Source organism: Mandrillus leucophaeus, unplaced genomic scaffold (assembly GCF_000951045.1).
Source record: "Mandrillus leucophaeus isolate KB7577 unplaced genomic scaffold, Mleu.le_1.0 Scaffold510, whole genome shotgun sequence".
Lineage (NCBI taxonomy): Eukaryota > Metazoa > Chordata > Mammalia > Primates > Cercopithecidae > Mandrillus > Mandrillus leucophaeus.
This window is the reverse complement of record NW_012105476.1, coordinates 367,261-381,643: the sequence shown is the minus strand read 5'-3', so window position 1 is coordinate 381,643 and position 14,383 is coordinate 367,261. Positions and strand designations below refer to the sequence as shown.

Sequence of the window (14,383 nt, the reverse complement as noted above, 5' to 3'; positions counted from 1 at the left end):
CCTCCCGGGTTCACGCCATTCTCCTGCCTCAGCCTCCCGAGTAGCTGGGACTACAGGCGCCCGCCACCTCGCCCGGCTAGTTTTTTGTATTTTTTTTTTTTAGTAGAGACGGGGTTTCACCATGTTAGATTTTATATTTATCATCTTGACCATCAATTCTTACATTTAGCTGTAAGGTCTAAACTGTTCACATTAAACCTGTTTCTTCTATTTTGGTCTTCTTTAGGTTTGAAAAATAACAGGTCAACGTCTTCCCAAATTTCTTGACATCCTTGGAAACTGTGCATTTATGCCATTGCAGGGCAGCTTAAGAATGGCTGGGAACCCTATGGTCACCTGGCTGGTTTGCAGAACCTTTCTTTGTGGCCTGCATTGCACCTCACACACTGCCTGCTACTTCTGGTCATGTTGATTTGCCCACCTTTTAATCGCTTATGTCAGGTTGGACTTCAGTATTTATGGTCATAACAAATGTTTCTTCCAGTTATTAAGGGATTTGTTTATTCATTAATAGACATCTGAGTGCCTACTATGTGGGGGAAAAAGGGGCTCTCCTGACAGTTGGTTTTTGTTTGTTTGTTTGTTTGTTTTCAAGTAATTTGAGTTGAAGTATCAGAAACTACCTGGGATTCTGTCCTTAGGGAAAATTCTTTCTGTTGAAAGTCTCCAAGAGTGTGGTGATCTAATTATTGAACCAAGTTCTTAATATGGTTTCTTCCCTCCTGAAACATATGGCCCACAAAATTATCTCTTTTTATGTTTAGTACTTTAAAAATGATATATTAAAAAATTAAACTAGATTGATGTATGTTTTGGTATAGTCTTCTTAGAAAATTTGTTCTCATGAAGTGTACAGTCTTGTTCTCTGAATAACTGATCTGCACGCAGTGATCTGTGGGAAGTGATCAGACTTCATAGTGTGGGCACTGCACCAAGCTTGTCTTGTTTCGGGCGATTTCTGTGATGCGTGTTCTGTTCTGTGGCGATTTCTGTGATGCATGTTCTGTTCTGTGGGCAATTTCTGTGATATGTGTTCTGTTCTGGGACCATTTTCAAAGGGACCTTAGTAAGCTGAACGGTGTCCAGAAAAGATTGATTAGATGAGGATTTAGGGAGGTAGAGGTTGGAGAGACATTTAGACGAAAAGGCTAGGAATTATTTTCAAGCAGAACTGTCCAACGGTAGAATCAGCTGCTTCATTGAGTTGTGAGTTCTTGGTATATCAAGCAGAGGCGAAGTTTACAGCTCAGAGACTTTTGTAGAAAGGATTATTATAAAATGTAAAAGATCGATTTTCATGAACTCCAAGAGTTTTTCCTTTTAATTACTTTTTTTTGGAGACAGAGTCACACTCTGTCACCCAGGCTAGAGTGCAGTGGAGCAATCTCGGCTCACTGCAAGCTCCGCCTCCTCGGTTCACACCATTCTCCTGCCTCAGCCTCCCGAGTAGCTGGGACTACAAACGCCCGCCTCCGCACCTGGCTAATTGTTTGTGTTTTTAGTAGAAATGGGGTTTCACTGTGTTAGCCAGGATGGTCTCAATCTGACCTCATGATCCGCCTGCCTCGGCCTCCCAGAGTGCTGGGATTACAGGCGTGAGCCACTGCAGCTGGCCCTTTTTTCATTTTAATTACATTCTTATTGAGATATAACTTACATAAGAAAGTGCATGTATCTTATGTGTGCAGCTTGATATTTTTTAATATGTATACACTTATGTATCCCCACCCAGAGAATGGAGTAGAACAGGCTCCCTGTGTCTGTCTCAATTATGACCCCCAAAAGTAGCCACTGTTTTGATCTTTAGCATTATAAATTAGTTTTGCCAGATCTTGAATTTCATATAAGTATGTATGTATTTATCATGTGCATGAATAGAATATGTACTATGTGGAAATTATCAGTGTTGTTGGTATAGCTATGGTTTGCTTGTTCGTTGCTGGGTAGTATTCCATTGTAAAAACAAATCACTGTTTATCCATTCTGCTGTTTAATTGACATTTTTGGTAGTTTCCAGTTTTGAGGTCCTATGAATAAAGCTTCTGTGAACATTCCTTTTTTTTTTTTTTTTTGAGACAGTCTTGCTTTGTCTCCCAGGCTGGAGTGCAGTGGCACAATCTTGGCTCACTGCAACCTCCGCCTCCCAGGTTCAACCAATTCTCTTGTCTCAGTCTCACAAGTAGCTTGGATTACAGGCGTGTGCCACCATGCCTGGCTAATTTTTGTATTTTTAATAGAGATGGGGTTTCACCATGTTGACCAGGCTGGTCTTGAACTCCTGACCTCAGGTGATCTGCCTGCCTCAGCTTCCCAAAGTACTAGGATTACAGGCATGAGCCACTGCACCCAGCCATACATTCTTGAATTTGTCTTTAGGTCTCTGTAAACTGGTATTTCTGTTGGGTTTATACCCAGGACTGGAATTGCTAGGTTATAGGGTATACGTCCGTGTACCTTTAGTAGATACTGTCAGTTTTTCAAAGAGATCATACAAATTTACAGTGTTTGAGACTCCAGATGTTCCACTTTCTTGCCAACATTAGGATTATCCATTTTTATATTCTCAGCTATTCTAGTGAGGGTCTAGTGGTATCTTATTGTGGTTTTAGTGTGCGTTTCCTTGATGTAATATTGTCCAACTTTTCTCATTGTTCATTGGCCATTTGAATATCCTCTTTTGTGAAGTGCCTATTTAAGTCTTTCGGCCTATTTGTCATTAATTGGGTTGTCTGGTTTTCCTTATGATTTGTAGATCTTTATATATGTTGGCTACAAGACCTTTATTGGGTTTGTTTTTTGTTTGTTTTGAGACGGAGTCTCGCTCTGTCATGCAGACTGGAATGCAGTGGCACGATCCTAGCTCACTGCAACCTCTGCCTCCCAGGTTCAAGCAGTTCTCCTGTCTCAGCCTCCCAAGTAGCTGGAACTACAGGTACACGCCGCCACACCCAGCTAATTTTTGTATTTTTAGTAGAGAGTAGTGAAAGTTTTGTATTTTTAGTCAAGCTGGTCTCAAAAGTCCTGACCTCACATGATCCGTCTGCCTCGGCCTCCCAAAGTGCTGGGATTACAGGTGTGAGCCACCACGCCCAGCCCCTTTGTTGGGTTTTTGTATTGCAACTATCTTCTATTTTGTGGCTTGCCTTTTTCCTATCTTAACAGTGTCTTTTGATGTACAGAAGGTTGTAATACTCAGCTAGTCAATGTCAATCTTTTGGTGGTGGGGGAGCTAATGCTGTTTGTGTCCTGTTTGAGAAATATTTGCCTACCCAAGCTTTATTGTTGTGCCTTTCCGTGATTCATATTGAATTAATTTTGTGCATGGTGTGAGGTTGGAGTCAGTGCTTATTTTCACCTGTATGGATATGCCGTTCCCCTGGCACCGTTCATGAAAAGATCGTTGTCCCTGCACTGAAGGTTAAACACATGCACATATGTTTGTGTGTGTATATATACAAATACACATATAACTGTGAATTTTTGTGCCCATATTTACAAACCCTGTCCTGAGTGTTGGACGTTGCTGGTTAACAGGTGCCTTGTGAATGTGCTTGCACCTGCATGTTTAGTGTATGTTGCCTTCATCGATGTGGTGGGGCAGAACTCCTGGAGCAAACCCTGGCTGCACTACCCTAGGAAGTGGAGGGGCTCAGGTAAGACTGTGAACCCTGACCTTCCCAGTGACTCACAGGGGGCAGCCAGGTAGTTGAAGAAGAGGGGAGAGCTAAGAGAATTTCATATTCTCTGTGCCACCTGACATGCACACTCAACCTCCCACAAGAGCCATCAGAATCAGGAGCAGTGGTGGACAGTCCGGGAAAATGGACATGTGTAGTGCCTCTCCTGTGAGCCAGAGCTGGAGCTACTAGGATGGAGAAGATGCAGTCCCTGCCCTTTAAACTTGCCACTGGTAGGAGGAACACACCTAAACAAATAAACGGGTCACGGTCAGCAGCAATGCCAAAGGGCAGTTCTAGAGTTGAATGTGTTCTACCAGCTGGTGTGGTAATTAGGTAGAATTTACTGAATTTAGAGAGCCCACAAATGAGCTGACTTTTTATGAGATTCTCAAAGCATTCACTAGAGACTGATAGAAGGGAAGTGAGAGGGAATTATTCTCTAAGGGAATAGCCTGAGCATGTCATTACCCCTGCGCTCAGGTGAAGCCAGGTAGTGTGAGGCTGTATCAGGGTGAGGGACTTGGGTGTATGTAGCCTCCCCACCCGAAGTCCTGACTCAGGAAGAGCCGTGAGGAGGACTGCCCTGGTGATCCTGGTGAGAGGGGATGGAGGTGTGGACAGACAGCATGGCTTTGAGAGAACTTCATAGAGTTGTTTGGGCCCACAGTGAATTAGCGCAGCATACTCCGCAGCTCCTAATTTCTGACTGGTTAGCAGTCTCAGAAACCCTGGTCTAGCTGCATTCTCCCTGTCTTGATGGACCACATGTGGAGCACTGGCATGCCTCCTCCTAGATGCCCACAGGCATCAGAGTAAGTTCTTACTGGAGAAGGCCCTAAAAGATTATATCAGAGCAAGTTCAACACAGATTTGCCCTTTTGTTATTTAGAAATTGTATTTACAATGTCAGGTCACTTTGTAGCTCACCTTTCCATTTTAAAGAGGCGTTCCTTGTACTTTTGTTCTGCATGCTGCTTTGTTACAATGGATTTGCAAGGTTTTATTTCTTACACAGTGAGAATCTGGTGACTAAACCTCAAGGGCCATAATGTCCTTTGGAACATTGAGATTTGCCTCCCCCAGTTTGCACATATTGTTTGTTAATTGCAAAGATGATATATGCCTATTGGTTAAAAATTGAGGCGTTATAGAAGTGAAGAAGTAAGAATGCCCTTGCGCCCACCTCCACCTCTGCTCAGTTCTTTAATGACGGTTACTTTTAAAGATTTAGTGAACAGCCTTCCAAACTTATTTTTATTACATATAAATGTATCCATGGGGCATGTGTGTTTTTAATAAAATGGAATCGTTATATACACTGTATAGAAATGGAGTCCTTTTTTTCTTTTTCCTTTTAATTTTTATTTTTTTGTAGAGACAAGGTCTCTCTTTGTCGTGCAGTCTGATCTTGAACTCCAGGCCTCAAGCAATCCTCCTCCCTCAGCTTGCGAGTTCACAGGCGCGAGCCACCACGGCCGGTCCCTTTTTTTTTTTTTTTCCCTTAATTAAACTGTGTGTTGTAGACTTTTTTCAATAAGACATAGAGAGTTCTGTGTTCTTTTTAAGGGTTGCATAGTTGCCCATTATGGATATGTCATTATTTATGTTACCAATTCTTTTTTTTTTTTTTTTGAGACGGAGTTTCACTCTTGTCGCACAGGCTGGAGTGCAATGGCACAGTCTTGGCTCATGGCTCACTGCAACCTCCGCCTCCCAAGCTATTCACCTGCCTTAGCCTCCTGAGTAGCTGGAATTATAGGCGTGCACCACCACACCTGGCTAATTTTTCTATTTTTAGTAGAGACAAGGTTTTGCCATGTTGGCCAGGCTGGTCTCGACCTCCTGACCTCAGGTGATCCACCCACCTTGGCCTCCCAAAGTGCTGGGATTACAGGCATGAGCCACTGCGCCCGACCTATTTTACCAATTCTTTACTGAATTTGTCCTTAACATGTTTAGGTCTGTACAGTTGTATGAAAATGTCTGTAGGAAAAAGTTGTAGAAGTAGAATTGCTGGGGCAAAGGTAAACGCACACTTTACATTTTGAAAAGTATTTTCACATGATCCCCCCACAGGTCACATGAACTTACATTCTTCCCGGTACTCTGTGAAAGTGGCTGTTTCTCACAGAGTATTGGCATCATCATTCTAACTGATGGGTGAAAAATGTCTTACTGTTTTATTATTAGAGAAATTTAGTATCTTTTTAAATGCATAATAGCCATTTGCACATCTTCATCTAATAAGAGCAAAATAAAACATTATAACTTTTTCCAGTGTGATTCTAAATAACTTCGTTAAATGTGTTTCTGTTCAGATGTTTTTCACTTTTATTTGAGTCAAGTCTGTCCATCTTTCCTTTTTGCTATGCTTAGGAAGACTTTACCTTTCCCAAGATTATAGAGAGTCTTCTTTAATTCTGATCTTGAGGTCCACTGGAATTTATTTTTGTGAGTGATGTACAATAAACTCTATTTCCATTTTTCTTCTTCTGTTTTTTTGAAACAGAGTTTTACTCTGTCACCCAAGCTGGAATGCAGTGGCACAATCTCGGCTCACTGCAACCTCTGCCTCCTGGACTCAAGTGATCCTCTCACCTCAGCCTCCTGAGTAGCTGGGACTACAGGCGCACGCCACTACACCCAGCTTTTTTTTTAATTTTTTTTGGTGGAGACAGTGTTTTGCCATATTGCCCAGGCTTATCCTGAACTCCCGTACTCGAGAAATTCTCCCGTCTCAGCCTCGCAAAGTGCTGGGATTACAGGTGTGAGCCACTGTGCTCAGCCCATTCTCTTCCTTAATGGGAAAGTCAGTTGCCCCACCTCCTTTATGAACAGTTCTTCTCATTGATGTGAAATACTACCAAATAATATGTTTTTTTTACTCTTTGTAATTTCCGATTGATCAAATAACTATTTACTGGGATCTTATATAAACGAAGACTCTAAGACTTTAGCTTTTTAGTAAATATTAAAATTATGTATTTTTGAAAAGGTCTCACTCAGTCACCCAGGCTGGAGTGCAGTGGCATGATCATGGCTCACTGCAGCCTCCTTCTCCCAGGTTCAAGCAATCCTCACACCTCAGCCACCTGAGTAGCTGGGAATACAGGTGGGCACCGCTGTGCTCGGCTAATTTTTTAGTTTGGGTAGAGGCGAGGTGTCACTGTATTGCCCAGGTTGGTCTCAAACTCCTGGGCTCAAGCGATCCACCCACCTCAGCCTCAAATTAGTGGGATTATAGGTATGAGCCACCACACCTGGTGTAAATATCAAAATTATTTGATAAAATATTTACTAAAACTAGAAATGGTTTCTATAGCCTAAAGTTACAAAGAAATAGGACTGAAAACACACTAAATGTAAAATGGAAGAAATTTTTTAGCTTTATTTTGTTGCCAGTTTCTGTGCACAAATGCTTCAGACTTTTTTTTTATATAGCTTATAAATCTTAGTTATACACTGGAAGACAAAGTGAAGCAACAAATAAAGTTTTGTATGTGGGAAGGTAGTTTTATGCACAGTTTTCATAAACCCTTGCTGTTTAGTCATTCGGTCCTTGTTATTTTTCCCACCTCTCTCTACACAGCCTAAATGTGATGGCCAGATATTACTGACACAAGTGTGGAAGCGTTTGAATCTGGTAGAATGTGACTACTTCGGGTTGGAGTTTCAAAATACTCAGTCCTACTGGGTAAGTGCTTTGATTTGTTAGGGAAACAGGCCCTAGGCATGCAGTAGGATGCTTATGATGTGCCCAGGCATGGAGCCTTCGGGCCTGCTGTGATGATACCCACAAGATCTTTTATAATTGTCATATCATCAGTATCAAATATTTTTGCTATTAAAATATATTACTGTTAGCTGTAGATAATATATTTGCCTTTAATCCAAGCCTGAATTCACACCCTCCCTAAATTTGTTCTGTCGTTAGCACATGTGCCAAGGAAACTCTCTTAAAAGTTATAAAAGCAACTTCTAATACATCCTGTATGAAAATCATTTTGAAAGTGGATTTGTAGCAAACAACCAGTTATGCCTCATTTTACTTAATAGATGCAACCTTAAAAAGTGTGGAGTTTTAATATTTATAGATAGAACTGTTTTAAAGAACCATACATCTACCCTTTAGTTCAAAAAGCATGTCAGCATTATTAAGTTCTGTCCAGCCTTTCAGATACCCTTGGCAGTGCAACTGGATTTATCCAAGTTTCCTGTTCTGGTGACATGACGTACCTCTTTTTTACAGAAGCCCTCTCATCAGTTTGTTCATAAATGCAGTAGTACCAAATATTTGTTTGGTGTTAACAAATTCCCGCAAATAATTATTGGGACCCATTCTGTGCATGGCAGCAACTGAATGGAGGTATCCAGTATAATACAGCAATTTTAATGTCTTCCCAGGTTTCCCAAAGCAGGCATTGCTGTGCTTCTTGTACAGTTTGTTTTATCAGGATTCAACTTTTAAGAGGGGGTAGAGTCAAAATTTTCCTGACATAAAAATTTATCTAATTATAACCATTTTTGTTTTTATAGCATATTTGTTAAATAGAGACATTATTTAATAGATTGGATTTCTTCTGTTAACCCTTCTTTAGATTTGGCTTGAACCTATGAAACCCATCATTAGGCAAATACGAAGTAAGTCCTTGTTTTAACTCTTTAAAATCTGTTTGTTTAAGATGCTTTGTCCTGGAATGTTTAAAAGGCATGTTCAGATGTTCATTGTCACCACCGTGTATGGTTAGCAGGAAGTGATCACCAACAGCAGATAAACTTGGAAGTCATTTTGCTGTTTAGTTTTAGTAAATTTAACTCAGAAGATTCTAGGTGACTTGCTTCACATTTGGAAATAAGAGCATATGCTGTTTGATATCATCATAATTTTTGGCCAATATGCAAAAATAACTGCAGTTTCTCCCTTGATTGTGAAAAGACATTGAGATTCTCCTTTTAAATAGCTTTTAATAAAATAGTTGATACTATTTTACAGTTATAAACATAATTGTAACTGTGAATATAATAATAACAATTATATTATTATTTTTGAGACAGGGTCTCGCTATTTGTTGCCCAGGCTGGAGTGTAGTGGTGCGAACACAGTTCTCTGCAGCTTCAACCTCCTGGGTTCAAGCTGTCTTCCCACCTCAGTCTCAAAATAATTATTTTCATTTGTCTACTTACTAAATTTTTAAAATTAAAACAAATAGTAACACTTCTCAGTTCTTCTATAATTGTGTCAGATGAAGTCTATAGTTGAGTCACCCATAATTTTTTGTATTACTATTATAAATTGAAGAAAAAGGTGTGGAAATAACTTTGTTATATCAGAACAAGGATCTCTGAGGAAAGAAAACAAAATAAGTTGTTTTATGCTGATAAACTAAGATAATGTACCTTTACAGTAATCAGATTTCAAAAATAATTTTTTTTATTACTACTACTAATACTGGCCCGTTGTGGTGGCTAATGCCTGTAATTCTAGCAATTTGGGAGGCCCAAGCGGGCAGATCACCAGAGGTCAGGGATTCGAGACCAGCCTGACCAACATGGCGAAACCCTGTCTCTACTAAAAATACAAAATTTAGCTGGACGTGATGGCACATGCCTCTAATCTCAGCTACTCAGGAGGCTGAGGCAGGAGAATCGCTTGAGCCTGGAAGGTTGCAGTGAGCCGAGATCGTGCCACTGCACTCCAGCCTAGGCAACAGAGTGAGACTGCATCTCAAAAAAAAAAAAATAGTGTAAACACATAAACTTTTTTTAAAAAACTTTTTCATTTATCATTTTTTTCCCTAAAACATAAACTGGGGGCTGGATGCGGTGGCTCACACCTGTAATCCCAGCACTTTGGGAGGCCGAGGTGGGCAGATCACGAGGTCAGGAGATCGAGACCATCCTGGCTAACACGGTGAAACTCCGCCTCTACTAAAAGTATAAATTAGTCAGGCGTGGTGGCAGGCACTTGTAGTCCCAGCTACTCGGGAGCCTGAGGCAGGAGAATGGCATGAACCTGGGAGGCAGAGCTTGCAGTGAGCCGAGATTGCGCGCCTACACTCCAGCCTGGGTGACAGAGTGAGACTCTGTCTCAAAAAAATAAATAAACTAGGGAAAAAAATGTATCTCTGTCTCTATATATACGTGTGTGTGTGTGTGTGTGTGTGTGTGTGTATATATATATATATATATATATAAAAAGAGAGAGAGAGCGCGCAAGCATGTTTGTGTGTGGAGGGGTGGGCGGAGTCTCGTTCTGTCACCCAGCCTGGAGTGCAGTGGTGTGATCTCAGCTCACTGCAGCCTCTGCCTTCTGAGCTCAAGCAGTCCTCCCACCTTGGCCTCCCAAGTAGCTGGGACTTCAGGCATGCGCCACCACATCTGGCTGATTTGGGGTTTTTTTGGTGGGAAGAGGAGAGCGGGTAGAAATGGGATTTCACTATGTTGCCCAGGCTGGTCTGAGACTCCTAGGCTCAAGTGATCCGCCAGCCTCAGCCTCCCAAAGTGCTGGGATTACAGATGTGAACCACTGCACCCAGCCTATTTGAATATTTTAATGTGCATCTTCCTACTTGTTTTTAAGGCTTCCTTGAGTAATCCCTGCTTAATGCAAAAGATTTTAAAATTCTGTACATATGTGATTGGTACTTGGGACTCAAATTCATATACAGGAAATGCTTCTTTGTTTTTTCTTTTTTCTTTTGTTCAGAGACAGGGTCTCACTCTCCTGCCCAGGCTGGAGTGCAGTGGTGCAGTTGTAGCACACTGCAGCCTCAGACTACTGGCCTCAAGCCTTCTTTTCACCTCAGCCTCCCAAAGGGCTGGGATTACAGGCACACACCACCACACCTGGGCAGAAATTTCTTAATATCATATTATTTGAAAAGATTTGCTGTAACAGTCCACTTGGAAGCATGACCTCAGTTATGTAGTAATATATCAAAAGAGAATAAATGCAAAGATTGACCTTATTTGTGAAGTTTAAATTTTTTTTTTATAGGGCCAAAGAATGTGGTGCTTCGCCTAGCTGTGAAATTTTTCCCACCTGATCCTGGTCAGCTACAAGAAGAATATACAAGGTAAAGAGCTCGCAGAGCTGAAGCTGTTGTCAGCAGGAATCTTGTATTCACCTGTTATCTCCCACAGCACCTGGCTCATTGAAAGAATGAGTGAGCCTAATATACACAGAAAAGTGGTCATGAATGTAGAGTGGTTAAAGGAAGCATGTTAGCAATTGACCCGTGCACAGACATGTGAATAAGAGTTCAATGTAAGGTTTACAGTACAAATCTGAAAATGACAAATGGAATGGGATGTCAGGGTCATGTTGAACTTACATTTTCCAAATGAACATAGACTTATGCATGTTCAGAAGGTTCTCAGGGATGGATTTTACTCATATGTACTCTTCTTTATCACAAAATGTACTTAATGGGTAGAAGTACCCAGTGTGTTAGTCCTTAGGAATTTATGGAGCAGAAATATTTTGGGTCACTTCTTTTGTGATACTATTTTGATTTAAAGATCGATTCTTTATAGGAATGATCTAAAGATGGCAGGATGTGATGGCTCACGCCTGTAATCCCAGCACTTTGGGAGACCAAGGCAGGCAGATCACTTGAGGTCAGGAGTTCAATACCAGCCTGGCCAACGTGGCAAAACCCTGTCTCTACTAAAAATGCAAAGAAAATTGGCCAGGCGCGGTGGCTTATGCCTGTAATCCCAGCACTTTGGGAGTCCAAAGCAGGCGGATCACGGGGTCAGGAGATCGAGACCATCCTGGCTAACACGGTTTTGAAACCCCATCTCTAGTGAAAATACAAAAAATTAGCCAAGCGTGGTGGTGGGCCCCTGTAGTCCCAGCTACTCAGGAGGCTAAGGCAGGAGAATGGCGTGAACCTGCGAGGCGAAGTTTGCAGTGAGCCAAGATCACACCACTGCACTCTAGCCTGGGCAGCAGAGCGAGACTCCGTCTCCAAAAAAAAAAAAAAAAATCATCTAGACATGGTGGCAGGCACCTTTAATCCCAGCTAATTGGGAGGCCAAGGCAGGAGAATCTGTTGAACCCAGGAGGCAGAGGTTGCAGGGTTGCAGTGAGCTGAGGTCGGGCATTGCACTCCAGCCTGGGCAACAAGAGTGAAACTCTGTCTCAAAAAAAAAGAAAATGTTAACAGTTGTTTCATCTGGACAGTAAGGTTATGCAAGGTTTTTCTTTGTTTTTTTTTTGTATTTGTTTGCGTATCAATTATATTATGAAGAATAGAGGAATAATCTAAAAACCAACTGAAAACCCAAGGTGAGATATAAAAGAGAACGATGATGTTGTAGTGGTATCAATAACTTTTTTGCCTTCTGGCTAAACGTGTACTCATAAATGAATCGGATGTCTTATGAACTCTCTTGTAAATCATTTTACATCTCTTGCATATCATTTTAACAGCACAAAATCATAGCATGTCAACTGCAAGGAAATGGAGAGACCATATTAGTTCAGCCTCTTATTTTTAAAAGTTTAGGAAACTAAACTCCAAAGACGGCAAAAAGTATTTTTATGCGTGACCATAGATCTTAATAGTGTATTAAATGTCTGACATTTACCCAAAAAAGTCTCTCTTGAGGGAATCACTTTTAAATATATATATATATCTAGATAGATAGATAGACAGATAGATAGATAGATATCTGAAAATGATGGATAACAAAGTGTCCCCTAATTCAGGATCCTAGGTCTCAAGTTCTGGGACTCATGCTGGTAACTCAGTGTTATAGTTACTCCCTTCTCCCCTGTATTTATGTAGAGGATTCTTTTTTCTGTTATAAAAACATACATGTTTGTGGTAAAAGAATTTTTTTTCCAAATAAAGCTAAGGGCCAGGTGCAATGGCTTACACTTGTAATCCCAGCACTTCAGGAGGCCAAGGTGGGAAGATCAAGTTCAAGACCAGCCTAGGCAACATGGGGAGACCTCATCTCTACAAAATATCAAAAAATAAGCCAGGCGTGGTGGTGTGCACCTGTGGTCCCAGCTACTCTGGAGGCTGAGGCAGGAGTATCACTCGAGCCCAGGAGGTGAAGGCTGCAGTCAGCTGTGGTAGTGCCATACTACACTCCAGCCTGGGCAATAGAGTGAGAGTCTGTCTCAAAAAAATAAGTAAACAAAGATAAGTAAAAAGTAGAAGTTCTCCACTTACCCAGCACCTTATTCTCCGCGTAAGTACGTATCTTTCAGATGAAAGCATAGATGTACAATAAACACACAGCTGTAAGAACTTTAAAGAAATTACAAATATTATAAAACAATATCAAATGATACATACTGAACTGTAGGTTGATTTTTTCCCCCACTTACTAAGCATACTGTGGACATTTTTCCATATTGTATATAAAAATATACTAAATTAGGCTGTAACATAATTTAATCATTCTCATATTCATCCATATTTCCAATTTTTCTCTAATGCTGCAAAGAAACATTGTTCACATACCTTTGAGAACTATGGGAATATTACTCTAGGAAAGTTTGTAGAAATGGAATTGTTGTTACAGGGTATGTACAACATCCTGAATTTTAAGAGAATGTAGTAAATTTTAATAGTGCGCACTGGGGCATGAATTCCACTGGGGGGCGGGGAGTTGGTCTTGCTTACCGTTGCATGTCCAGCTCCCAGAACAGTACCTAGAACATAATTCACGCTCAGTAATTATTTGCTGATGGAATAAATGAACATAGATATTTTCAATTGCCTTCTCTCATTACATTCTCACTAATGATATTCAAAAGTGTCTGTTTCTCAGATCCTAGCCAAGACCAGATATTATCAATCTGTTAAAAAATTTTACAACCTTGCTTTAAGCTGTGTTTTCATTGGATATTTCTCCTGTTTCATCCAAAATTGTGAGTGCAGTTTTGTGTGACTAACAGAAGTAATGTGAATTTGTGACCTTCCCTCCTTGAAGGTATGGCTGCAGATGTGTAATTATATGGGTAGATGGTATGCCTGAGAAAGCTATTTCTTTTTTTTTTCCAGAGTTTTGCTCTTGTTGCCTAACCTGGAGTGCAGTGGTGTGATCTCAGCTCACTGCAACGTCTACCTCCGGGTTCAGGCGATTCTCCTGCCTCAGCCTCCCGAGTAGCTGGGATTACAGGCGTGAACCACCGTGCCCGGCTGGTTTTTGCACTTTTCGTAGAGACAGGGTTTCACAATGTTGGTCAGGCTGGTCTCGAACTCCTGACCTCAGGTGATCCACCCACCCCAGCCTCCCAAAGTGCTGGGATTACAGGAGTAAGCCACCGCCCCCGGCCAATTTCTTTTTTTTATTGTTTGCATCAGAGTGCCTCAGTGTGTTCAGCACTTTCTGTGCACTCTCCCATGTGTGTGACTCAGTCTGCTGAGTTGGTTTGTCATCTGACCTTTGCTTGGTGACTGTTTGTTTCATGAAAGGCCTTTTGTGACTTTGCTGTTTCGTGACCGCCTTGCATTTTGCTCACTGTTGGGTCGCTGCCACTTCCCAGGGCTCATTTGCTGTCTTGCTGTGGAGACATGTCCGTGTTACATTCAGAGAACATTTGGAGTTGATCTCTGTCTCATTTTGAACTCTCTTCTAGATACTTGTTTGCCTTGCAACTTAAGAGGGACCTGCTGGAAGAGCGTTTGACCTGTGCGGACACCACAGCGGCCCTTCTCACGTCCCATCTTCTGCAGTGT

The 14,383-nt window shown here is 41.3% G+C and overlaps 1 protein-coding gene across 1 annotated transcript in view; it reads left to right on the top strand.

The window, feature by feature from the left end:
* Positions 1-14,383, top strand: part of FARP2 (FERM, RhoGEF and pleckstrin domain protein 2) — a 135,921-nt gene that overhangs the window by 30,262 nt on the left and 91,276 nt on the right. Inside the window, exons 3-6 of the mRNA XM_011996370.1 lie at positions 7,270-7,374; positions 8,279-8,321; positions 10,678-10,756; positions 14,284-14,381. Of these exons, the coding sequence (XP_011851760.1) occupies positions 7,270-7,374; positions 8,279-8,321; positions 10,678-10,756; positions 14,284-14,381 (325 nt within the window). The remainder of the gene's footprint in view (positions 1-7,269; positions 7,375-8,278; positions 8,322-10,677; positions 10,757-14,283; positions 14,382-14,383) is intronic.